Below are 24,931 nucleotides of genomic sequence, written 5' to 3'. Positions count from 1 at the left end.
GTCAAGCGATGCAGTCGAACCGAGCCATATCGATAATATACACACACACACACACACACACACACACATATATATATATATATATATATATATATATATATATATATATATATAATCTATCCCCCTATCCTCTTTCTGCTTCATCCTCCATCCTCGCGACACCCCTCTTGTCCGGGACAGGCTGCATGCGTCAGCCACGAGTGGGCCGAGAGCTCGTGGGAAGGGAGACCCCGACCGGGTACCCAGCGCGCATGCGCGGGTTTAAGCTCGGCGGTTGGCCCTCCAGGCGCGTGCTCGTCTGTCCCACCGTTAACCATTTTCCTCCATCCCAAAGCCCTGAGATGACCAGTCTTGGTGGGGAGCGCTCTAATAAAAAACTATCGATGATATCTTGTGTGTAACCTGACAGCGTAGTGTTCTTTACTCTTCATGACCCGTCCCTCTCTGGACGCGTTTACCTGTCTGTCAGTCCGGGCCGGCATCAGCTCGATGCCGGCACCGATGTTTCGAACCAGACCAGCACGACCAACGTAGCAGTGTTAGTCCCGGCCACTCGGCCGCAACCAGCCGGCTGACAGCCCGAGTCCTGAGGTGCAGGCGATTACGCTTGTGTCACACTGCACGGGGGCTCGGGTTGTCAACTGAAGAAAACAAGGAGAAACTACTGCCACCTTTTCTCTTTCGTCGCAGTAGACAGTGACGTGCGCGACAAACCCCTGGATGATTGAGCGTGCCCGAGCAGAGTAACAGATATGGCTCACAACAAGAGCGTAGGGCCGTCATTCAAATAGAAGCACCCAAGACCCGATGTGAATGGCCCCCGAGTACTGGAATGTGTCAGACCAGCTTATCAGAAGGAACCCGACAAGAGCGTAAGGCCCTCCATTCAAATAAGAAGTACCTCAAACCCAGTGCGGAGGGCCCCGAAAGATTTAGTGTAGTCAAGCAGATTATCACATGGCCCTCGACAGGAGTGCCCTAAATTCAAACGCCAAGATCCAACATATGTACAGGGCCCTCGAACAATCCACTGCGGCCGAGGAGACGTTCAGATAGGCCCCGACAAGTTCACAGGGCCTTCCATTCAAACAGAGTACCCAAAACACAATGTGGCCCCCAATTTGGGAAGCTCCTTGTTATGGTTCCGTGTCCTCCTCCCTGGATCCGCCCCTGTGTATGAAAATGGAGGGGAAAATGAAGAATTATGATGTGAGCTCACATTAAGACAATTGAAGGGGATGTATAAAACCCCAGTATCGAACGGTGAACCCTTCAGCCCAATTCCAGCCATGGGCCGAACCGTTCTTCAAGGGGAGTCGCTAATGACGTCATCATCAGCTGGGACTGTAAAGCACATCTCGGACAGCTGCGCCACATTCAACGACAACACTTATTTACATCCAGAGATCACAAACATTGGCGCGAAGGTTACGGGCCTGGTGGGGGTATGCTGAAACGCACGGTGTTGTTGGTATGGTTTTTGAAAGAAATGAGGTTAAGCTTCTGGTCGGGAATGGTTTCAAGAGAGTTCTAGGGTTAGAACCATTTAAGTCTTGCATTCAAGTAACATTTTGGAGAATACCGGTACGAACTGTGTGGAAGGTGTGAAGACTTCGATAACCCTTTTCATCGTCATTTAATGGCAGATATATGTAAATGAAGATTATAGAAGTATTCAGAAGTTCGTTGCGCATCTACAGATAGCAAATTGTATAATTTTTATCATCGATTTCTTTTAACAGGGGGTGCTCCACACTTTATGGGATTTCAACTTCGAATAGCCATCTTGAAGACTTTTGGCTGCTGTTTGTAATCCTGCTTTTCTTAAGGCCTAAGCCCCTCTAGTTTCTGAGTGACATACCTTTGAAAACAGGGAAAGGTATGTTGGGGTGAGCATTTCAAAGTCACCTTGTCATTTAGGATGTCATAATAAGGTTATTCAAATTCTGTCTTTCCATAAGCAATGTGATCAAGGTGAATACAAACATCATTGTTGAGGCATTCATACCTGGTATTTGTGAGTGTGATTTCCTGATATGATGGCTGTGAATTGGCTTCAATCAATGTTTGTGAAGTGTGATGGCAATCAACCCATGAAACACTGAGAGGCATATTTACTTGACAAGTGTGCTCTCTGGAACAGTGTTGTACTTAAAAAGCATGGAAATAGTTATAAGTAGGGTTGTTTCCTTAGCTCTGGTGCTTAAATATGGTGAAATGTGAAACATTCCCTTTAATTTGGGCTTTTGTGGAAAGTTTGAGACATGAAAGAGCCAGAAAAATAATAAAACATATCTTGTATACCATTGTCTACTGATACCAATATTGCAAGGGTTTCAATTAGACCCAGTTAATTAGGGCTGTTTTTAGAAAATGTGAGGTTACACTAGCGATGTTCTGATAAGTGTGGCTTTGCCTCCATGTTGCCTAATTCTTAAGATTAAAGCTGCTGACTTCATTTTCAGGGTTTAGTATGCACAATTTTAAGCCACTGAATTTATATTTGGCCTCATACTGTTTGGCTTTAGCTTCATGTCTACTTGTTGGCTTTGGATTCAGCTCCAGCACAAGAAGCCTGGATTCACTCCTGGATCTGGAGTGAATATCTGCATCTCTATTGAATAGGACATATTGATAAGGCCTTGTAGAGTTGATACTCTACTTGGTGGTATTCACATTTTATATTGTAATGTCCAGATCATAATTGTATGGAAGAGGTGGAATACAGGGAGTATGGCCTGGTCATGGTAATACATGGTCTGTGTTGCTGTGGGATAGGGACGAATTCCTCAGTTAAAGAAAGGATTGATAATCATGTCTGTGGTGTCCCACAAGCAAAAATGGCCTTAAAATGCTCCTGGCCCAATGACTGCTGATCACATTATCATTTTTCTGTCACTGATACCTTCATTGGATTTCAATCAATCATTTGCATCCAAATATAATCCCTAGAAATGTTCTGTCCGCAGATTTGTGGGCCATATCTGCTTACTGGTTTCAGGTGCCTGGTCTTGCCAAACACTGAGGTCGTGCCTGGTCAACAACCATGTCTGCTGAGGTGCTGGTCACACTGCCAGCCTTCTCCCGGCTCTGCCTGCTCTGCAACAGCCGCGGCGCCGGACCGCTGACGGCCGGCGGCCTGCCCGCAGTGCTGAGCGACAGCCGCGCGCTAGCCGAGGTGCGCCGGCGGCTGTCGGGCGCCGCCCGCGAGCGGCCGCTCGTCAGCGCCGTCTGTCGGCCGTGCCGGGCCCTCCTACTCACCTGCCAGAGACGCCTGGTGGCGTACCGGGCGGCGATGGACGCCGTCAGCGACGCCTACCGGGCGGCGGCGGCGGCGCGCCGGCGCACGCGAGTGCGGCTCCGCCACTGCGCCGACTCGGCCGAGGTGTCGTACACAGCCTGCTGCGCGTTGGCGGCGCGCGGCCGACTCGACCTCAGCGGCCTCGTGCGCCAGCTGGTGGCTGACGCGTTCGGCGCGGCCGCCCTGGACGGCGTCATCGTGGTGGACAACGTGGCTGTAGAGGACGCGTTCGCGACAGACGCCGTCCCGCCAGAGGAGAGCGCCCCTTCCCCGACAGACTGTGTGGAGACGGGGGCGTTGGCGGCAGACCGTGCGTCGGCCAAGCCGGTGATTCATGCAGGGACAAGCTTTGCATCGGAGGAGAGGAAAGCGACACACTGTGATTCAGAGGAGGACATTGCGGCAGAATTGTCGTCATCAGGCGACGCAGCGTCTGTATTCGCAGAGCGCAGCTCCCCACAGGACGGGCATGTAGCCTGCTCACCGGCGCCGGCGTGCGTGTCGGCCGATGCGGGGAGGCGTGCGCCTGTAGGTGCGGACGACTGGTCGGCAGCGCCCGGCCGGCCCCTGCCGCTAACGGCCCTGCGCGCCAGGGACTCGTCTGGGGTGAAGCAGGCGCAGGAGGAGGAGGAGTGGACACCAGACGACCCCAGTGACCGCGACTGGACAGGCGGTCGGCCCAGCTGGTCCCTCAGAACCAGAAGGAGGGTGTTACCTACCATGATGGAGGACGAGCAGGACGTAGAGGAGGCATGTTTGGACGTACCAAGGAAAACGGTATGCATTGTCCAATTGTAATGGTTTCGCGATGTCCTTACCTCGGAGGGTACCTACGTTCGAATGGGCCGGATTTTGAAGACGGCGGGTTGCTGTCATTTGTCCTTTGACGCGAAAACAGGCGGGTGATGATCACAGTTCATGGTCACAGGTCACGCTATTTCTACAAATGAACCGTTTTTAATTTCCAATGATTGATAGAGATCATGGTAAACAGGTTAAGCTCAACAGGACATGGCAAATAGCCAAGCTGTGTGTCGTTATCTTTCATCCAAGCAGTTCTGAGCGTTCACATAAATTCCCTGTTGAAGCGTCCTATGTGCTCAAGAGCACGCAGCATGGTCGGACTCCGTGCCGTCCGCGTGTAGACGCGCTCCGCACTGTTTCGACGCCTGTCGGCAGGTGGCGCCGGCGGCGCGGCGGGGCCGGCCGCGCGCGGACGCCGCTGCCGCCGCCGCCGGCCGCTTCTGTCACATGTGCCGCCGCTCGTTCCGCACCGAGCGCAACCTCCGGCTGCACGTGGAGCGGCTACACAAGGTGGCCAGGTAGGGATGAGGCTGCCCGCTTTGGTGGGACGCGGCCGGACCCGGCTGTGCTCAGGGCAGTAGCACGGGACCTGAGCTGCCCTGGGGGTGGGGTGACCCCTCAGTCTTGTAGGCGAAGTGCTGCGTGATGCGTCGAGGCCACTTGATGTTCTAGGAGAAGGAGCCAAATGCATAACCTGTATGAACTGTTTAATGTGATCTAGAATTCTTAAGTGCTTTTGTCGAAACCCGATCCGAAGTTCTCTTCGTTTAACGGTTAGTTTGTTTCCCTAGACCCGCCCTCCCCCAACCTTATTGACCTACCATTGCCAGGTGTTCGTAGTGTGTTGGTCAGAGCCAGTCGCGCCTTCCCCGGCCTGAATAGGTCCGAATTCGCCCACGCTTTCTTTGATAAGTTCACCGAAGTAGACTACTCAGATTACTGTGCGGAGCGCAAGATAGCCCCCAATACCAAACAGCGTCTAGATGTGATGCGTCTAGATCTGTGATGATAAATCAAATTGGAAGTGGGACAAAGATTGGACTGATGGTTGGGGTAGCGTGGAATAATCCATACTGCACTTATACGTCTGTATTTTCACTGCTCATGTGGCGTGGGCTACTGCTGACCCTGCTCTGCTGCCAGCAACGAGAAGCAGCAGCCCGTGGCTGGTGTTCGCCCTGCTGGGCTCATGGTGTGCTGACCCTGCTCCGCTACCGGGAGAGGGGCAGCGGCCCGCAGCGAGCCGTGCCTGGTGCCCGCCTACTGACCTCCGTGCTGACCCTGCTCCGCTGCCGGGAGAGGAGCAGCGGCCCGTAGCAACCCGCGCCTGGTGCCCGCCTGCTACTGACCTCAGTGTGTCCCTGCTCCGTTGCCGGCGAGAGGGGCAGCGGCCCGTGGCGTCCCGTGCCTGGTGCCCGCGTGCTGACCTCTGTGCTGACCCTGCTCCGCTGCCGACAGCGAGGAGCAGCAGCCCGTGGCGGCTCGCGTATGGTGTCCACCCTGCTGCTGCCTGCTGGCCGCCTCGGACGCCGCCGGCCACGTGACGGCCCAGCACGCCGGCCGGCTGTACTGCGGCTGCTGCGACGTCAGTCTGGCCGACCCCGCCGAGGCGGCCGACCACCTGGTGTCCGCCCACACGTCCAACTACATGTGCATCGTGTGGGTGGTCGGGACGCGACTGCGGTCAGGCGGAATCGAGCTAGGATCGTCGACCTATTGATCAATCGGTCCTTAGTGCGGCTAGTGCAGTACTTGCCTCGCTAACGCAGCGGGAAAGGTCGCAATGATGTGTGGACAATGCACTCGAAGTTGTGACAAGGCTGATACTAGGGGTCGGGGATGCGGATAAATGCTCGTCTACGTATGGAGGACAAAGGGTTCACGCACAACATCTTGCACCAGAACAGTTTGGGGTACGCCGACCTTTCGTCGCGCGTCGGCTGCCAGTCAGCGATATTGACTGTGACACCCCCTATTCCGTCCTCCGCGAGGTGCGTTTTGGTGGGCCGTCGCGCCTCACGTTGGAGGCTTTCATTGCCGCTCTCCGAATGATGTCGATATTGTCCGCTGACACCGCCGCCCGGGTCGGACAGCTGTTTGCAGATGTACAGCCGACAGGAGCAGCTCATCGACCACATGAACGCCAGCCACGACTCGGCGCCGGTTGATCCGGAGCAGCCGGACGCGTCCGACCCGGTGGCGGCCGTGTACGGCGAGCTGGTGCGCCGGCTGGAGACACGCGCCCGCCGCCTCCAGCTCAGCCTGCTGGGACGCACGGCCGTCCGCTGCCCGTACTGCACGCAGACCTGCTCCCTCCACTACCTGCGCACGCACCTCTACAAACATAAGACGGCCGGCTTCCGCTGCCGGGTCTGCGAGAAGCGCTTCAAGTTCCCCGTGTCGTTCCAGAAGCACCTGCTGCTGCATGCCGGCCGCGCCGACAAGTGTCCGCACTGCGATAGCGTCTTCACGGGCCGCAGCGGGTTGCGCAGCCACCTGCGCACGCACAGCGCCGAGCGCTGCTTCGCCTGCGATCTCTGCCAGAAGCGGTTCAAGTTCAAGCAGACGTGCGACGCCCACCGCCGGCGCGCGCACGGCGGCGGCGCGGCCAAGGTGTGCCACGTGTGTGGCGCCGAGTTTCGGCTGCAGTATCAGCTGACTGTGCACCTGGCGCGCCACCGCAACGGCCGCACGCTCCGCTGCCCGCTCTGCCCGCGCCTCTACGAGCTCAACCTCGACCTCAAGCGCCACCTGTACAGCAAGCACAAGCTCAAGGTGGCTGAGGCCGAGCGGCGCTTCCCCGAGATCGGCCGGCGGCCCAACACGCTGCTGGAGCCGGCAGCGACGGCGGAGGAGGAACGGCAGAACGCTCCTACGCCGGCCGCCTCGCCGCCCGTCGCCGAGTGTCGGACCGAGCAGGGGGCCGCCGCCGAGGATGACCTGCTGGGCGCCGACGACCCGCCGCCGGCTGCTGCCTTCCTGCCTGGCACAGCGCCGTCGGTAGCGCCCGAGAGCGCGGCCGCCGCACCGCTCGAGGTGGACCGACTGGTAGCGACGCCAGCTGAGATGCTGTCCGCCAATGGTGCACCTGTCCTGCTGCTGGTGGATGGTGCAGACGTGGGCGTGCTGGTGCGGGATGTCCTACCCACCTCCTCAGAAGCATTCTCTTGAGGTGGACACACTTGTGCATGGCTCAAGAGTGAGAATGTTAGTGCAGGATGTGCTGCCCATCTTGTATGCCACTTCCCTGGTGCAGGACCAGTTTGAAGGTGATAATGATAAAGGTGATAAGGTGATAACATGGCTGTATGCATGGATGCAGAACAATGATGTGCATGCAGTGCATGAAAACTGTCAAGTGTGCCTACTGCACTGTTCAGCAAAGGTGTGGAACCCATATCATATGTTCATGGTGAATGTTTGCAGACCATGTTATAGATAATACATGCCAGTGTTGCCAACAACCATACCAACATGCCTTATGCAAAATGCTCATTCATTGTTTACTGCACCACCCAACCAGCTTGCATTGCACTGAATTTTCAGCTTTTTCATATGTTCTTCAAAGCATTTTTGCCTGAAACTGCTTTTGAAACAGACAATAACACAATCTTAAGATTACATGCAAGTGTGTGTGTGTGTGCTCAAGGTGTAAAAAGCTAGTGGGGAGAAGTGTAATGCCCTTAACACACATGAATGATTACTTGAAAACTTAAGTTGCCATGCATGGATAACCAATATTCTGCTAATTGTGGTCTCTTTTTGACTCATGGAAATACTTTATCCCTATGGGTGGGGGGCACAGTGAAGCAAGTTTTACCTTGGGGGGCCTGTTTGAGGCTTCTGCAAGTATGCATGATTTCCCACTGCAGTATTTCCATAGTTGTGATAGCTCTTATCCCATCTCTTATACTTCTGTAGGATCCTTGGGTAAGAAGGTGCTCATGTAATACTGGCAATGCCTCTTATTACCCATGCACAACTGAGTCATTGCCCATGCTCTATGTACCTATTTTATTGACTGGGAATCTCCCTTCAAATGCAACCATATCATAGAGCCAGCTGATGTTTGAAACCTGATGGAGCATCTGGAGCAATAACAGCCACTGAGCCTCTCAAATACAGCACAGGAGTATGTATACATGGACCGGGCCACAACACCCTATGTCCAAAAAATCTGGTGTAGCGGTGACACCGCAGCAATGATTTCAATGCTGTCTACTTTAGATACGGAGCTTAAAACATCTGGATTCAGCTTAATATGAAGGAGATCCGAATTGGACGCACTGCCCGCATGAATTTTAGCACGGGGATACAACGCGACATCCCACTATAATGCACCTCAAACCGCTTCCAACAGTCCCTCAGTTTCGTATCGCATGCGCCAAGCATAGCAAACGGTCATAGATAGGCATGGTGAAAAAAGATTCTCCTTACGAACCATGGCCTGAAAATTATCCGGTAGTCCCCATAAGCACACATAAACATTGTGATAGACATTGCCGATAAATACTGTCCTGGAAAATGTACAACACTTCGGAAAGCTTTCCAAGAAATCTGTAACCAAACTTATGTTAGTTATGTCATCTTAGATTAATTTTCGGGTAAGATTTACACAAAAAATTATCAGTGCTACAAATGATTAGTATCCTGAAGTTTAAACTTACCAAAAACCCATAACATGCATCATACTGACATGTTTACACAATTCCGACTCCATAATTTATAACGCCAGTACTAATAGCCAGAGGCGCGTCACGTATGCCGCCAAAATAGCGATCACGTGAACAAGCTGAATTGTAGACCAATCACAAGAAGTATAACAGCTCTCATGTTAACGGTACCCAATGGCTGATCGTTTTCTGTTTGCAGCGTAAGCTGTTCACGTGGACAGTAGTGACTGCTGCACGCCGGCGGGTGCGCGCAGGGGCCAGCGCAGAACGAAAAGTGGTTGGGAGGGGTTGGCGTGCGATTATTTCCAGCGAGCTTCGTAGTAGGGCCGTTGACGGCCTGGTGGCTGTGGGCGGGCGGGTGGTGTCGGCGACCAGAAGGCGTTAACGTGGCCACCGTCCAACATGTGTCATCGAGTGTGACTACCTCCGGACAACACCTGCGCGCTGGGGCAGTGGATCCGCATCCGGTGTTTCGGAAGTTTGGAAAAGAAGGTCGTGCTTTTTGGTTGAAGTGGTAGAAGAGGCAAACCCAGGCCACCGTGCCATCAGTTGATGGAAAATCGCTTGGGAAGTTGCAGTGGCTGTGAGTTTGTTTGAAGACGCTGTTTATTCTCTCACCCTGCTGCACGTGCAGCAGGCGCGAAACTAGAAATGTCTACACGAGAAACGTTGGTGCATCTTTTTGCTGGAGGGTAAGTAAATGGGTATACTGGCTTTCACTGTGGGCATGGTTTTAGTGCTGGTCAGGTATGTGGCCATTTTCCCGAAATCAGAATGTTGGCATGAGGCTCAAGATATTTCATGACTGATTCAGCAGTGACTTGTGGATGACCCACCTACATTTCTTGCATCTGGCATTTGGAGTTCTGCCACTGCATTACATTATGTTGATTTGCATCCATCCAGCACCTAGAAGGCACTGGATGTTTGCTGCTTGAATGATGTGATGTATCACCACCTGACCTTGACTGATATGGGTGCTGATTGCATTATGTAAGGCTGCCATGACAAGAATAAAAACATTCTAGTAGTAATTATCATTTTAGCCTAGGATAGCTATTATACTCTGGGCATCACAGAGCAGTTTTTCTCATCATAGGGTCATTTTTGGCAGGGATTTAGCATGTAGCTTAAGCAGGTTTACCTAGGGGCATGGTTCCTCAAAATATATGGCAGAGAAAGTGGGCTACACTGTAAAAAGCAAGCTAACCTGCCCCCAGAATATTCCAAAAACAGGTTTCTTCCTGGATTTTGCCCATGTTCTACACAAAGTTGGGGTCAATTAAGTCCATGTTGGGAGGGGGGGGGGGGGGGGGAGAGGTTGAAGCCCCCAAACTGAAAAGGAACCTACACCCCTGGATATGCATTAACAGCAAAGTGGCTGTCATAGCAAAATAGAGAAAAGGGCAAAATCAAATCTGACAAACATCTAGGAGATTACAGCCAAGCCATTGAACTTGATAGGATTGGTATTGTACTTACACATTATGTTATTTTTATAGTAATGTGGAGAAATTGAGTTGTTTAAGTAGACACTGATAGATTATCATCATCATTCATGAGTAATAAGAATCTGTGCTATATGCCACCTTTTCTTGCATTACATGTTTATGGAAACTCTACATTCATCAGTTCTATGAAATATTTCTTAAGAATTCTGGAATATAGCTGAGAAGCAAAACAAAACTTAGTGCCCTTCTCTATGTCATAAAAATGACCAACAATGCCAAACCAACCAGTTACAATGATCCATCCTATTGCAGCATGGGCAGCACAATGGGGGCCATTGCCACCTGCCCACTGGAAGTCACAGCTACCAATCCTATCGCAGCATGGGTGGCACAATGGGTGCCATTGCCACCTGCCCACTGGAAGTTACAGTTATCAATCCTATTGCAGCATGGGCGGCACAATGGTTGCCATTGCCACCTGCCCGCTGGAAGTTACAGTTATCAATCCTATTGCAGCATGGGCGGCACAATGGGTGCCATTGCCACCTGCCCGCTGGAAGTGGTCAAGACCCGGCTGCAGTCCTCGCAGAGTGGCTTCGACCTCCACGTGCCGTCGATCGCGTCGGAGGCGTACGGCCGGGGCGCGGTGACGTGCCAGAGCGTGCAGCGGAGTCAGCGCTCGCACTTCTCCACGGCGGCGGTGCGGCCGTCGCGCGACGCCCACTTCATCGTCAGCCCACCGTTCGAGCGGTCCGGCCGGTCGGCCGGACTGCTGCGCTGCATCAGGTGCGGGATCAGACGGGGTCAGACGCGGCGCCGCGCTGCGCTGCATCAGGTGCGGGGCCCGGACGGGGTCACAAGCGGTGCCGCGCGCACCGGCACGACCAGGCGGCGTGCGGCTGCGCACAAGGGAAAGAACCCGTCTACCCGACCAGTAGATATCGTCGACGATGGAAATGCAAAAGGGAAAGGCGGTGTGTAAGCGCGCAAGCGGCTAGTGCCACTCATTCGGCCCAGGTGCGGCAGTTCTGTTAGGTACCAAGCACTTGCATAATAATTAGGTTAATCGATGGGTATTGTCAGTAGGTTATGTCGGTTTTATGCAGTGCCTAACATGCGGCAATCATTGCAGGATTATCGTGGAAAAAGAGGGTCCCTATGCACTCTTCAAGGGACTGGGTCCAAACCTGGTTGGAGTCGCTCCTTCTAGAGCCATCTATTTCTGCGCCTACCAAAACTCCAAGAAGTTCCTGAACCGTCGCCTCACTCCCGAGTCTCCCGTCGTGCACATGACTTCGGCGATGTGTGCAGGTGAGCCACCTTCCAGAGCTGCGGCAGCGCGGAGGAAGAGCGCTCTCACAGTCACAAGACCCGGGTTCGGGGCTGGCGGCCTTTTTGGCTTACCTCGCTGCTCTCTACCGTGACGAGACTGGCCGCAGTAGCTGATTGTCACGTCACACTTGTCACGAGCGATCCGGTACTGACCCGGGCGACGCTCGTAGGACGCCAGTTACACAACTGGAAAGCGCGGCTTGTTGGCCCACTTTCCTGTCCTGTGCGAATTACCCTCCCGTCCTGGCTGTTGCTTGCGTTGGCTCCTGTTGCTGGCTGCATCTATTACCCTTATGCTACGCCCTTCGCCATTGCGCTCGCTAGCCTTTTTTCTTTTTTGGCTTGTAGCGGGGCACAGACGGACACATCATACTTCCTGATTCATTTCAGACATTTTTTCACAGTAAGCTGTTCTCTTAATGCTTTGGCAATTTCACAACATTTTGACCTTAGCCTGTAGCCCATGTGAAGCGAGTATACGGTGATAAAAATCTCATTACGGCCTCGCTTTGGTGTATGTTGTTACAGCCGGAAGCAAAAACAAGCAAATGACAAAATTTCACTAGTGCGCGATTTGTTGGGATTGAAAGCCGTTTCTTGCTATCAGTTTTCTGGTTATGCTCTCTCAGAAATAAACACCGGGGGACGTCAGACAATCGATGTCCTGCACGAATTGTTCCTACTCCTGTCATGAATTCCTCATTATTTGCAGGTTCCGTATTATCCCTACTATTAATCATTTTATTTACGTGGAACTGGCGGAAGATATTTGGTTTATGATTGCTTCATTCTAACCCTACAAATCTTGACATATTACCACTGAAACGACGAAAGGATTGAAGTAGTGCGACTCAATTCACATCGGCAGTGACGCTTGAAACCAAAATACAGGTAATATAGTCGCCATTAACGCATCATTTTCACGCAGGGGGTCCGTTCTTAGGTCAAAGCATTGCATGAACATTGTATGAAAATATAAGTATATTGCAGCTTGGTATGCACTGGACCAGACACGCATTTCGATGCGCCCAATTCCTCGTAATCGTTCCGAACCTTTAGCGCAGTCGATCCTTGGGACTGAGTGTTTCCGGAACACAGTAAACTTCCGTTGTGAGGGGCGGCCCGTCCGTGCTGTGTCCGTCCTCCCGCGCGCACAGCAAGCCCTGGACGTCGGCGCCCCCGGCAGTGGTCTCCAGCTCGGGCGGCCCTTCCCCCTCCGCGGCCCCCTGGCGCGCCGCTGAGGGCCCCTTTCGGGCCGTCCGGCTGACCGACGGGCGTCCACGTATCGGCCAGCTGTTGGAAAACTACTGGGACCGGACGGTGATCTCATTCACCCCGGACATAGTACACCGCGGCGAACATATCCAGAAATGTCCGGTTATGTCCAGCGGAGTCGGGAATGTTGTATATACTGGCGGCGGCCGAATGGTAAACATTTATGCTAACTGGCGAAAGGAAAACGTCGACTGTGCACCAGACGAGTCCGTGTCTCGCCGGCAAGAGTTTACTTAAACGTACGCTGGGACTAGCATCTGAAGATCTAGGGTTGCTGCGTGACGAGCATTGTAACAGCATGAATGCACCCATCGTCCTGGAGGTCGCGATCTAGTGTCCGGAGACTGGCTCCACATTTCTACGCTGTTAAATGTGCCCATTGTCGGCGGAGCGTTGAACTCTACGGATCTGAAATGGCCTTGTGCTGGGATCTGTTCGTCTGCGTGAACCGGTGTCGCCGGTCTTTGTTTCGCAATGAGCGATACGTCCTCTCTCGGGTGGGTCTGATACCGTGGGATGGGCGGCTGGTTTGTAGTTCCAACACTGCTACGGTCTGAAGCTCTGCTTGGAAAATTAAGATCGCTTGAAATATCAATAATCATATGTCGAAACAAAATAGTCAACAGCTTGGCTTGGACACAGCGTGACATCGGACTTCGGCATGCCTTTCAGCTCCAATCGTCATCATCACAGTGCGTAGGCTATCACGGTTGCATGGTGCATGCAGCATAACACAGCACAAGTATTTGTAACAGTTACTGCGCAAAGAGACGGGGCTGTGCTGCTGGAGCACGCGCACTGCTGCAGTTGTGTTGGGTCGCGCATACTGTTGTAAGCCGCCTATTTTGATACGCGCCACGCCAGTGGGACGCCGAATTCCTCGGTGTCGGTGAGACGTGAGGACCACTCAGTTCCGACGGCGACCGTTTGGGAGGGTTCGGTTTCGTCTGGGCTGTCCTCGCGTGTACCGACTCCTGTCTTCCGGTCTGTCCCGTCCCCGGAAATCCGTACGCAGCTTTGTGCCCGCAGAGGACATTTCATGCTGTTCTTATCTTGCCGCATGTGAGACATAGAATAAGAGGTTGCGGAAGGAGCCGCAGTAGCAGCAAAAACGCTGCGAGTTGGTTTTAGAACGCGTCCTTCGCCCTCCCCTGCCCCTCGCCCCATCCTTCCTCAGTTCCGTCGCCGGCCGGAAGGGAGGGCGGTTCCTGGGCGCCATGTTCACCTTGTGTCCTTCAGCTCCGGACCGAGGTCGGGCGGTGTATGGCGGCGGGTGCCTGCCGCTGTGTTTAGACGGGTGCTGCTGCGGCCGGGGGCTGGCCGGGGCCCGCTCACCACCACTGGCCAATGGCGCGGCTCGCTGGCCCGGTCAGCCGGCTCTGGCTTGGCGCTGCCCCCCGGGCAGCTTAACTACCGAACCGGAGATGTCGGCCAGGGGGGGGGGGGGGGGGGGCACTCCGTGCTGGATGTATTTGAGTTTTGAGGGGTTGGACGTACGGCGAAATTGTTTCTAACTAAAATTGGTGAAGATGAATGACTGCCCCCTTGGTGAACATCGCATTTTCCTTTTTTAAGAAAGCTTTCTGCCCATGGCGCGATAGCTAGCAAATTTGTTCGCGGCATGGGCCATGGGGGAGGTGAGTGCGCGGTAAGCGTGCTTGAAATGTGTCATGACAATATTAAGTTCCTGACTCGATCGGGGTCAAAAAGGTCCCTTTTGCGATAATAATTTCCCGTCCGCTGTGGGGAAAGGACAAAAGAAAACTTTGGAAGGTCAAATGCAATTCAAAGTTTTGCAGAGGTGAATCTTTTATTGGTGCTTTCGTAGCTTATAAATGTTGCAGGGGACACTGTGCGCTTGTCCTGTTTTTAATATGAACATGCAATAGGAGTTCATTGCAGGTGTTTTTATTTTGAGAAGCGGTTCCTACCGTCCACCGCGTTGATAGAACTTACTGTTTGATACGAAAATCATGCGCACGACGTTTTTCACGATTATTTTTCTGACCAGCTCTGTTGTTTGGAGGACAGTCATTCACCACCGGCCGGCATAATGGACAGTCGGAAGCATCGGACGTTTGTTCCGTATCCCACGAGAGCCGGTTTTCTCTCTAATTTCCGCCCAATGGCTAAGTCGCTGGATCAATATGGAATCGGCCATGGCGTGTCAGGCCCGGCTCGGGATTTTCGAGTCGCGGCACGCCTTCTGCGCCGTTTTGCCGGTACTGATCTCTTCCGTCTGTCGCTGCCGCGCAGCTCAGCTACCAGAAGCACACAGTGCTGGACAAGCGATTCCCTCCCAGCCGTGCATGTCTGGGCAGATCGCGATCCGCTGGAGAGCAACAGTGCTTTCATTGTGCATGTTTGACAACTCGTTGCATGTCATCATGAGACGATGTCTTAATCGTTAGACCATGTACAGTCTGTCACTGAAATAGTTATCTGTCAGCTCGGCGCTGATAAGGAAGCCCCCTTAATGGACTGGATCGCCTTGGCTATACGGCCATTTCCTAGTGCTGGCTGGTTCGCTTCGTTCCTGTTTTGCTCTGAACCGGTGTGGGAGAGTCATGTGAGAATGCCGTGGCGCCCTGACCGACCGTGACCTGGCCGTAGGGCCCTGCGAGGCAGTAACGTGCCGCCCGGTGGCGTGGAAACGGGATTTGGGGGTGCGCTGATGACCCGATGACCCGATCCGTGACCCTGTCCGTCCCGTTGTCAGGGTTCACCTCCTGCACGCTCACCAACCCGATCTGGTTCATCAAGACGCGCCTGCAGCTGGACCAGCAGCAGTTCGGCAAGCGGCTGCGCCTCTCCGACTGCATCTACCGGGTCTACTCGCAGCAGGTGAGGGCAGCTCCCGCCGTCTGCCTGCGCGCGAGGGCCGGCCGGTGCCGACGCCCGACCCGTCCAAGCGGCCGCGCCGGCGTCGCCGGCCGGGCGGCACCCGGTCCGAGCGCCGCCGAGCCGCCGGAGCGCGGTCGGGTCGGCCGGCCGCGCTTCCCTCGCCGTCCAGGGTCAGCCGGCCGAGCGGCCGGCCCAGTCAGGCCGAGTCCTGGTGCAGCGGCCGCTGGCGTGCACGTCCGGCGGAGGTGGCGCGGCGGGCCACGCGTGGCTGGCATCGGCCGTCGGCCGGCCGCCGTCGAGCTTGGGGTAGGGGGAGGGGCGCCGCCCCTGACTGAGGCTGGCCGCCGCCACACGTGTCGCCGCGCCGGCAGCACGCGGCTGGCGCGTGATCCCCACGGAGGCTTGAGCGGCTGTTTAGAATGTGCGGCTGTTGGCCGCCGCTGCCGGCCGCGGGCCCAACGCGGCCAAGGCTAGCCGTCTGCGGACTTCGGCCGGATTTCCCGGACATCCATTTTCGCGGAACGACGCATCGCTCCTGTGAAGAACTGTGCTTTCTGGCGTCAGATGAACAGCTGCTATGATTCGGTCCTCTCCGTGAATGAGACGAATGGAAAGTCCTGCCTGGGCCACCCAATAGCACAAGCAAGGGCATCGCTGCCCAGCGATGAAGTGGGTAATGCCCGGGTCGTCCGCGCGGCCGTCCGCCGCTGGCGTTCCAGACCGCTTCACGGTCAGATTATGCCGCTGTCAATTATGATGACCACTCAGTGTGTTTGCACGGGGCTGTTCCTACTCAATGTAGGTCTCGTTATCAATTTTTTTTCGGCGGTTGCGTTTGCCTGATCAGCCCTACCTTTGTATGCACTGCGCCGATTGGTCCGTTCCTCTTAATTCGTTATGGTTTCGTCGCCGGAAGCAAATAAGATAAGAAAACTGGGAGTCGTAATTATGTGAGAGAGAGAAGTACAGTACAAGCATTGCACCACGCCCGCGAGGCTTTTTTGCGATCCCTGCATTGCCGCGACCCGTCCATAGAGCAGCAACCTCGCGTTTATGAAAACGCGGGCTGTTCGGAATATATTATGTGTCCGACACTGGGACGAAATTACCTCCTGATCACGCGATAATAAATACTCCACAGACGAGGGCGCAGTGATCTCCGTCTTCCATTTTGTGACCTCGCGACATAGACGCAGGTCTGGCTGGCGTCACGCAGCCGTCGCCTCTCGGAGCCTCGGGCGCTTTGGCGACATTCCGCCGCCGTCCGAGGCCACTGTTGACGTCAGAGGGACGAGTGTCGAGTCAGCGGCCGGTCCTATTGGCCGGTTCGCCTTTCTCGGGCGCGGTCAGGGCGACTCAAATAACGTGAGGGCTGCGAACTGTACCAGTTCGACGACTGACGCAATCCTTTGACTTTGGCCCAAAGCGCTTTATATGATGAGTGATGCAATCGTTTGACTTTGTCCCATAGCTGTCATGTCTCCATTTTGTTTCGTCTCGTGCCCATTTGTATGCATTGTTTAAATTAGCTTCCCCGATTTTCCTCGCAGACGCATCTTGAAGCGTCCTTTTGGCACAATTAGGCATGGCGGCACAGCTGGTGGCCCCAAAGGCAGCGCACGGGCTCATAAATGGAGTCTAAGAGTCCGGAATAGAGCGGTCAGTTGGTGTTTGGCCAGCATGCCTGGACCTCATGCCGTCAGTCCGGACGACTGGCGGCTGAGTGGTCCATCCATCAAGCCCAGCCGACCCTCATCTCCCCGTATGGCATTCGGTACTCGTCCGTTTTAGGTCCTTAGTGTTCCCGGAGCGATACCGCGATGCTGGAGTCCGCTGGTGCCTGCTGTCATTGGCTTGGCTTGGCTTGACTCGCTTGTACTGCCACTGGCTCGCAGCGCAAGCCACCTGTGCCGAAGCAGCGTTCCATTGCCCCGCGGCGCGTGCAGGGAGGGCGGCTGTTGTTCCCCTGAAGACCATCCTCACGGTCGCGCACGGTCGGACGCTCCGGGACTGTGCGGCTGTGCGGATCCCAGCGGGGCCTCGAGCCCCTCGCCACGTGCGGTCAACGGTCGAAGGCCGGCGCGCCATCCGTCAGTAAACAGTTTGGTCTACCTCGACGGCGATGCATTTATCCTTGCGTCGATGCGCATGTTCGGGCGCGAGACGTGCTGCAAATGTCAAGTGGTTATGACAGTCATCTCCGTCCTTGTGTGGTCGGCCGCGCCACGCTCTTTGCTTAGGCCGCGTCCCAGGCTGTCACGCTCCACGGCTGTCAGCTAGTCCTGGGTGGCGTTCGGTGCCGGCCTGCTGGGGCGTGCGTTGTCCCCGTGTGCAGCGCGCCGGCGCTCGCTGGCTGTCGCCTCCCCTGAGACGATGACGGCCGGTAACACGTGTCGCTCCTGCAGGGCATCCGCGGCTTCTACCGCGGCATCACGGCCTCGTACTTCGGCATCACTGAGACCATGATCCACTTCGTCATCTACGAGCGGCTGAAGCGGCAGCTGCAGATGTACCGGTAAGTGGGCAGGGCACCGGGGAGCGCGCGCCGGCGGCGGGAGGTGACAGCCGGCCGGCGGCGCCCAGCCGACGTCACTGCTGCCGCCGCCGGCCTATTTCGGCGCGCGGGAATGTGCAGCGATGTGTGCGCTGGCAGCACGACCGCCGGCGGTCGACGATCGACGGTCGGCGCGCGCGCTGGCAGCGCCCGGCGCCGGCGTCATCCGTCTGGCAGAGCAGTGCTGGCCGCTGTGCTCGTCGTCTTCCGTTTCACATATGGGATTGAGTTGTGGCCGGCGTTTGTCATTCCGAAGCCGGCATGTCTGCTGTCGCAGCCGAGGGCATGGAGCGCCGGGCGAAGGACAGGTGTTCTCGCGTCGCTCGTTGTCCTCGGAGGCAATGGCGTGTCTTTGTCTGGCCGTGTGCAGGTGTGCACGTCTGTGTGAGGCTGGCCCGGCAGCTCGACCCCGGCCTCTGTCTCTGTCCCGGCCCGTGCCCCGTCTTTTGTTGGCCCGGCTCCGACCTCTGCCCCTGTCCCGGCCCTGCTGTAAAGGTCTCGTCCGTCGCCGGTCGTGTGTGGTGTTCCCCGACTAGCTTCGCGTAGCTCGTACCTCAGTCGATAGGTGGTCACATATCGGGCTGGGGTTTCTCCCACGTATCCGGCTGGTAGTGATTATCTCTTTCCAGCAGGTTGGGAGTGAAATCCGGGCACAAACACTGGCCACCGCTCAGATTGTTATTGTCGCTCAGCAAACGGGACTTTAATTCAATTCATCTATGTTGCGTTCTATGAGTTGTGGGTTAGGAGATGCATAGTATTCTTGTTTTTATGTGTTTAATATTTGTGCACCACCTGTGACGTATGAGAGACTCACCGCAGATACGTGTCCATTCCCTGTGTGAGACGCACCGCATAAAGCGACTGTCGTTTTCGCTCGAAAGTCGTCGCCTGGCACGGACGACGGCTTTTTACGTTGGTCTGGTTTTGGTGGGCCAGAGGGCGCCCTCCGCCCAGCCGCTGATGTAGTGTTGGGCCGCACCATCGCGGCTGCTCTCGCGGGATGATGGCCGTGATACCGGGTGGGCGGAAGCGTCACAAGCCGCTCTCGCTGGCGGATGCCGTCCGAGCGCGCGCGCGTCCGTCTGACCGGCCGCCTGTTTTCCGGGCAGCACGGCCGATCCCTCCGTGAAGACCAGCTGGGACTTCGTGGAGTTCATGCTGGCCGGCGCGGCCTCCAAGACCATCGCCTCCAGCGTCGCCTACCCCCACGGTAAGCCCAGCGCCGCCGACCGGCCGCGCCGGTCCCGTCCTCCACACACGCGGGTCCGATGATCTGGCTTGTCTGGCATCACAGTTCAGAACTGTGGCATTGCGGGTCATTGCCATGGGTTTCCAGTTTTAGCGCTTTAATGGCAAATAAAATGTCCGTGCTGGCGCCGCTGGGCGGATTTTCATTTCCCGTACGTCGGCTCACTCCTGGCTACGGTCGGAACAATCCAGAAATATCCGGGCATAACCGGTTTTTTCCGCCGGGTGGTGTTAAGTTGGTGAGCCGGCTGATAGACGCGTGGGCCGACGGCTGGAGTCGGGCTGGCCTCAGGCCGGACGACGATCGGTGGCCCGGCGCCCCGGCAGGCGGCCACGCTCGTGACGACCGGCTGTTACCGCGGTGGACGCACGGCTCCTGCCCCGGCAACGGGCGCCGCCCGCAGAACCTTGGCCGTGGACGCGTCGCCGCCGGGCGTCCCCGACTGCGCTGTGGTCGGACCGCTCGGCGCGGCCTCCCCGCTCGATACAGCCGCCGGTCCCAACGCTGGCCGAATGTAGTGGAGTGGCGCGGCAGGTGGGAGGTGGCCGGGCCTCGGGGCGGGGCCGGGCGGCACCAGTGACCGCAGCGCCTCGGGCCGCGTCGGAGCTGCGCCGCCCGGATCGAGGACAGGCTGTGGCGTGTTAGGCTTGAAATCTTGCGATGCGGCGTTCTGTGGGGTATTTGTGGACGCCGTGCGGCGGCATTGTAAACATGAGCTCGAGTTATGTAATCGTCGGAAGGCTTGTGTAGGTTCAAGGTGAAGGTTTACGGGCCCCTCCCCTCTCCTCCCCGTCGCGCTTGACGTCGTTGGCAGACCTGTGTCTGCCGGGCGCTCTCGGCCGCGCCTCCGCGTCAGTCTGTTGGCCTCGTCAGCCGACCTTGCTGTGGTCGGGCGGCGTCTGCCGGGCGCGCGCCGGCCGTCTGGTGTCTAGAGCCGCTCCACACGCGTGGCCTGGCTGGCACGACCGTTGCGACGCGGCGCGGGCGTGCAGCGCCGCTCGTGGACCCGTCCTGCCGGCAGCTGTGACAAGCCAGACCTTCCGTTTACATAGCAGCGGTGCACCCTACCGAAATGGGTTATCTCTGTCGTCTACTAGCTCAGCCGGCCGGACGCGGCCGGGTGCGGAAGCAGTGTCCGGGCGCCCGGGCGGACTCATTCCAGGCTGGCGTTTGTGCTAGTCGAACTTTGTGTACAAGGAAAACGGGAACGGTGCGCTAGGCCCCACACTGTAAATGCTCCGACAATCGGTCCTGATTCGAGCAGCTGAACCCATGCCAATTCATGCATGCGGTCTGAACGGGTTTATTCTCGAGCAACTGGACCCTTTTGAACCCACGGTTGCGGTCTGTTTGAGTTGGTCCTGATCAACGCAAATGGTTTAGTGAAAACAGCTGTCGCGGTGTGTAGTTCGGTGAAAACAGCTATGGCGGTTTGAACCCGGGTGGGCGTGGTTTACGCCCTGCCGTTTTTCATGCCGCCATTTCAGTCGCCGGCCTCAGAGCCGCTGCAAAGTGTGTTTATCTCCAGCTGTTTTGTCCTGGGGTGACGGAAAAGCGCAGGCCTTCTGCGCACTGCCGTCACCAGGCTGGTGAATCAGACATTCCGCGCGGGTCGTTGCGGTCACACGTGTCGGGGCGTATGAGTGATGGAAAATCACGGGGTCGCCCCGCGGGCCGGCGCTGCCGTCACGTCCCGTGACGGATTCCCCGGACGGACAACAACGTGACGCGCCGGGCCGCAGCCCAGTGCCCTGCTCACATTGTGAGGCGGTCGCTCGGGCCCGCTAAATGTGTGCTCTACAGAATCCGTTCATTGCCGGGAATCCGCACGATTTTCGTTCGATGTGCGATTAAGAGAATGCATCATATCTTATTGCCTGATTTCGCGTTAGACTGGCTTTGCAGCGTCCCCGTAGTCTGTGTGTAGTAACTGACAAAGGATGGGCGAAATGGACATCTGAGGGATGAGGCAGGGGTGGGGCAGACTGGGTGGGTCACGTGGCCGGGCTGACCGTCGGATTGTCTGATACGCCCGGGGCACACATGTGCTGCCAGCTGTCGCGGGCCGGCCTTCGTGGCCGACGGCTGCGCTGGCTCCCGTTTATATAACCTCGCACTTCTTCGTGAATGGCCAGCACCTGTCGACCTGTTTATGCTCCCAACTAAAAATGAGGCTGTTTGGGCGTGGACTCGTTTGATATAGATTTTTTCACCGATCTATGGCTGGGGAAATCGGCACCAGGATAATCAAAACAAACATTAGCTTGCGTCGACATGCAACCCCAACAGTCTGATGCAACGGTACACTTCTTGGGAGAGGCAGTGGACAGAAAACCCTCTTCTCGTCGACACGAACTGTCGGGCACTGATGCAATTCTACATCCTCGGGCTGAGCCGTTTGTGACGCATGCTATGGCATCAGGTTCATGAGCTCGCGTTGAAAATCCGCCATCTTCAGCGACCTCCGGGGTGAGCCGCCTGCGGCCGACAGTGACGCGGACGCCTGAGCTGGCGGGCGGTGGTTTGTGACATCGATAGCGGCATGGTCCTCGGCACCGCATGCATAATACAAAGCTGCTCGGCTCGCTTGGAGCGCCGCGGCTTGGGATGCAGTGTGGAGATGTGTCACAATCGTAGGCGAATCTGTCTGGAGATGGGGGTACGCATGCATTGGCATACACTCTGAAGGACGGCGGGCTTGTGTATACCTTTCGGTCGTCACGGAACCAGCCCGAGAATATTACCGCCGAGCTGGCCGAACGTTCTGCTGGTATTGAGCGCTGTTGGCCGGTTTGACAGCGGCAGCGCATCGAGTGTTGTGCTGATGATATACCATGCGTCGAGCTACGCGGCGTGTGTAAAGTCTGCCGCCGTTCGCTGACCTCCTGCCATGTTGTTTTTGGGAAGGCTTCGAAAGGCGACGCGTCTACCAGAGGGCGCACGGCTGGCTGTTTGCCGCTTACCTTGTGGCTGGCTGCCAGCCACGTGGAATAGCAAACCCCGTTCAGAACCGGTTTTGTGAGGCACTCGTTGCGACGGCAATAGTTCAGCATATGTGGGGCGGCGGGGGCGTCAGGTATACAGGCGAATGCCGTATGACTCATGGCCGACGCCCACTCGTCCCCCACTGCCAAGGTGACTGACCGAATGTAGCTGCGACTCACCCGCCTCCCGTCCCCCTTCCCAACTGGCCGTGCCGCGTGTGACCTGACCTGGGGCTGACGGGCGCCGCCTCTCCGTTGCAGAGGTGGCGCGCACCCGGCTGCGCGAGGAGGGCACCAAGTACCGCGGCTTCTTCCAGACGCTGTACGTGGTGTGGTGCGAGGAAGGCCACCGCGGCCTGTACCGCGGCCTCGGCACCCAGCTCGTCCGCCAGATCCCCAACACGGCCATCATGATGTCCACCTACGAGGCGGTGGTGTACCTGCTCAGGTGAGTGAGGGGACGGCGGACACCGGCCGCGGCGCTGGCCGCGCTGGCCGCGCTCCCGGTCCAGCCGCCGCCGGCGTCTGCTCCGACCGACCGCTGCGAGCTGGGCGGGCCGCCCCGAGCCGGTCGTGTGCGGTCTCAGGCCGTCACAGGCGGCGGGCGCGAGTGATGGGGTGGGAGACAGACAGTACTGCGCAGCGGCCCCGCACGGGCCAGGCCAGGGTCCCTGACACGGGTGGCCTTGTGCCGCGGCCGGGTCGGCGCCGGCCTCCCCTGACGTCACGCACCGCCTGGCACGCCATGGAAAATTCCGCCGGCTCCCGCTGCCGGGCGAGCGGCCGGGGCCGCCCGGCGGCCGCTGGTGAGAGGGCTGCCAACCGGGGTGCCAGCCGACGTGTTAGTCTACCGCCGGCAGTTTTCCCCGGACGGTCTCGGCGTGCTGCCGTGTGGTGTGCTTTTCCTGTGTGTCTTATCCGTGCCTTATCGCACAACTTCAACAACTGCCGGCGTTATCCGTACAACTGAACAACCAGCCGGAAGTCCAACTCGTATCACTGGGGTTGCACTCAAGTGCTTAGTTGTGACCTTGGCGGCTCGTCGGAGGGACCGTTGTGTTGTGCCGACAAATGGAGAATGCGTGTTGGACCTGATGTACCTGCCAGTTAAACGGAGTAACCGATCAAAACATTGTAATTAATGGAAGCAGACTACCGAAATAGAGCAAAAACGTGCATTGAGCGATTTACCTGTACTGCGTTGGCCCACACTCGGTCTGGTTGCTTGTCATTGAGGGGCGTCGTCGGATTCCAGTTGTGTGTTGCCGCCACTGACAGCTCCCTGCCGCCGACAGGGACGCGTCCGGCGGCGAGGACGGCCTGTACCAGGAGGACGCGGAGGCGGCTTTCGGGGACGACGTGTCGCAGCCGAGCGCCCAGAGGAGCGGCACGTAGCGGCCCCCGGCGCCGGCGCTGCGCCGCGCGCCAGCCGCCTGCGCGTGTCGCCTGTCCGCCGGCGCACTGTGATAGTGGCCGCCTGTGATAGCGCTCTGTGGGGGTGACGGCGCCCGGGGCGGCCGTAGTCCAGCGACGCTGGCGCCCCGTCACGCGCGCCGCCGGCGCCGGGCCCTCCGCAGACCTGCGCGGTCAGCTGTCTGTTCAACGATGTCGGGTTGTTGGCTGTTTTGGGAGCGGCGGCGAGCGGCGCCCTGGGAGTACACGGTGCCCCGCCGCCGCCGGTGGTGACATCTGGCCGTCGCCGGGGCGACATGTTTAGCTGCCGCCGCCACTAGGGGATGTGCGGCGCTAGTTGTTGGTGTTGTAGTGACCACCCCGCTTTACGATGCGCTTACTTGTACCGAATTTTGTATCGAAATGAATTTTCGAGAGCAATAGCGAATGAGTGTTGTTTGTTCGTTGGTTTTAGAACCCTAAACGTGGACAGGAACGCACGCGAACGCGGAGATTTGCTAGGCGATACCATGAGAGAAAAGACAGCTACCTTCTGGTATGCAGGCGCGGAAAAAGGCGAACACGTTGACAAATCTGCAAAAAGAGATTTGCAGGCGCCACACGAACGGGGGATGACAGGTCACAGATAAAGATGGCGCTGCTGGCGCCGTCCGAGAGGCAGTCGCTCGGACTAAGCACAGGACCAGGTGGTGGGCGGCGAACATGGACACGGGACCAGGTGGTGGGTGGTGAACTTGGACACGGGACCAGATGGTGGGTGGCGAACTTGGACACGGGACCAGGTGGTGGGTAGTGAACTTGGACACGGGACCTGGTGGTGGTGGGTGGTGAGCTTGGACACGGGACCTGGTGGTGCGTGGTGAACTTGTACATGGGGCCTGGTTGTGGGCGGCGAACTTAGACACGGGACCAGGTGGTGGGCGGTGAATTTGGACACAGGACCTGGTGGTGGGTGGTGAACTTGGACATGGGGCCGGGTGGTGGTGAACTGGCGGCGATGGATACTTGCGTGTCATACGTAACTGGACGTCGCTGTCAAACGATTTTC

General features: G+C 56.9%; 2 protein-coding genes across 2 annotated transcripts; both read left to right on the top strand.

The window, feature by feature from the left end:
* The first annotated feature begins 4,552 nt into the window (after positions 1-4,552).
* LOC119096669 (zinc finger protein 425-like) lies at positions 4,553-7,276 on the top strand. Its single transcript, XM_037219561.1, has 4 exons — positions 4,553-4,623; positions 5,564-5,764; positions 6,199-6,899; positions 7,098-7,276. The coding sequence occupies exons 1-4, from the start codon at positions 4,553-4,555 to the stop codon at positions 7,274-7,276; spliced, it is 1,152 nt and encodes a 383-aa protein (XP_037075456.1).
* Positions 7,277-9,049: 1,773 nt separating this feature from the next.
* Positions 9,050-24,489, top strand: LOC119096422 (solute carrier family 25 member 36-A). The gene is made up of 8 exons (XM_037219325.1): positions 9,050-9,470; positions 10,746-11,015; positions 11,362-11,540; positions 15,556-15,680; positions 18,086-18,195; positions 19,347-19,447; positions 22,732-22,918; positions 23,766-24,489. Exons 1-8 carry the CDS (start codon positions 9,430-9,432, stop codon positions 23,863-23,865), a joined length of 1,113 nt encoding a protein of 370 aa, XP_037075220.1. The 5' UTR covers positions 9,050-9,429; the 3' UTR covers positions 23,866-24,489.
* Positions 24,490-24,931: the final 442 nt, after the last annotated feature.

The sequence above is a fragment of the Pollicipes pollicipes genome, unplaced genomic scaffold (assembly GCF_011947565.3).
Source record: "Pollicipes pollicipes isolate AB1234 unplaced genomic scaffold, Ppol_2.1 Scaffold_4295;HRSCAF=5057_pilon_pilon_pilon, whole genome shotgun sequence".
NCBI lineage: Eukaryota > Metazoa > Arthropoda > Thecostraca > Pollicipedomorpha > Pollicipedidae > Pollicipes > Pollicipes pollicipes.
The sequence above is the reverse complement of the archived record's forward strand: the minus strand, read 5'-3'. Positions and strand labels throughout refer to the sequence as shown.

Bases quoted from the DNA above. Each gene is read 5' to 3' on its own strand.
- LOC119096669 (XM_037219561.1), top strand. From the start codon at position 4,553: ATGTGCCGCCGCTCGTTCCGCACCGAGCGCAACCTCCGGCTGCACGTG. The intron at 5,765-6,198 runs GTGGGTGGTCGG...CGGGTCGGACAG, and splicing joins TCCAACTACATGTGCATCGT to CTGTTTGCAGATGTACAGCC. The intron at 6,900-7,097 runs GCTTCCCCGAGA...TGCCTGGCACAG, and splicing joins GGTGGCTGAGGCCGAGCGGC to CGCCGTCGGTAGCGCCCGAG.
- LOC119096422 (XM_037219325.1), top strand. From the start codon at position 9,430: ATGTCTACACGAGAAACGTTGGTGCATCTTTTTGCTGGAGG. The intron at 9,471-10,745 runs GTAAGTAAATGG...ATCCTATTGCAG, and splicing joins GTGCATCTTTTTGCTGGAGG to CATGGGCGGCACAATGGGTG. The intron at 15,681-18,085 runs GTGAGGGCAGCT...TCGCTCCTGCAG, and splicing joins ACCGGGTCTACTCGCAGCAG to GGCATCCGCGGCTTCTACCG.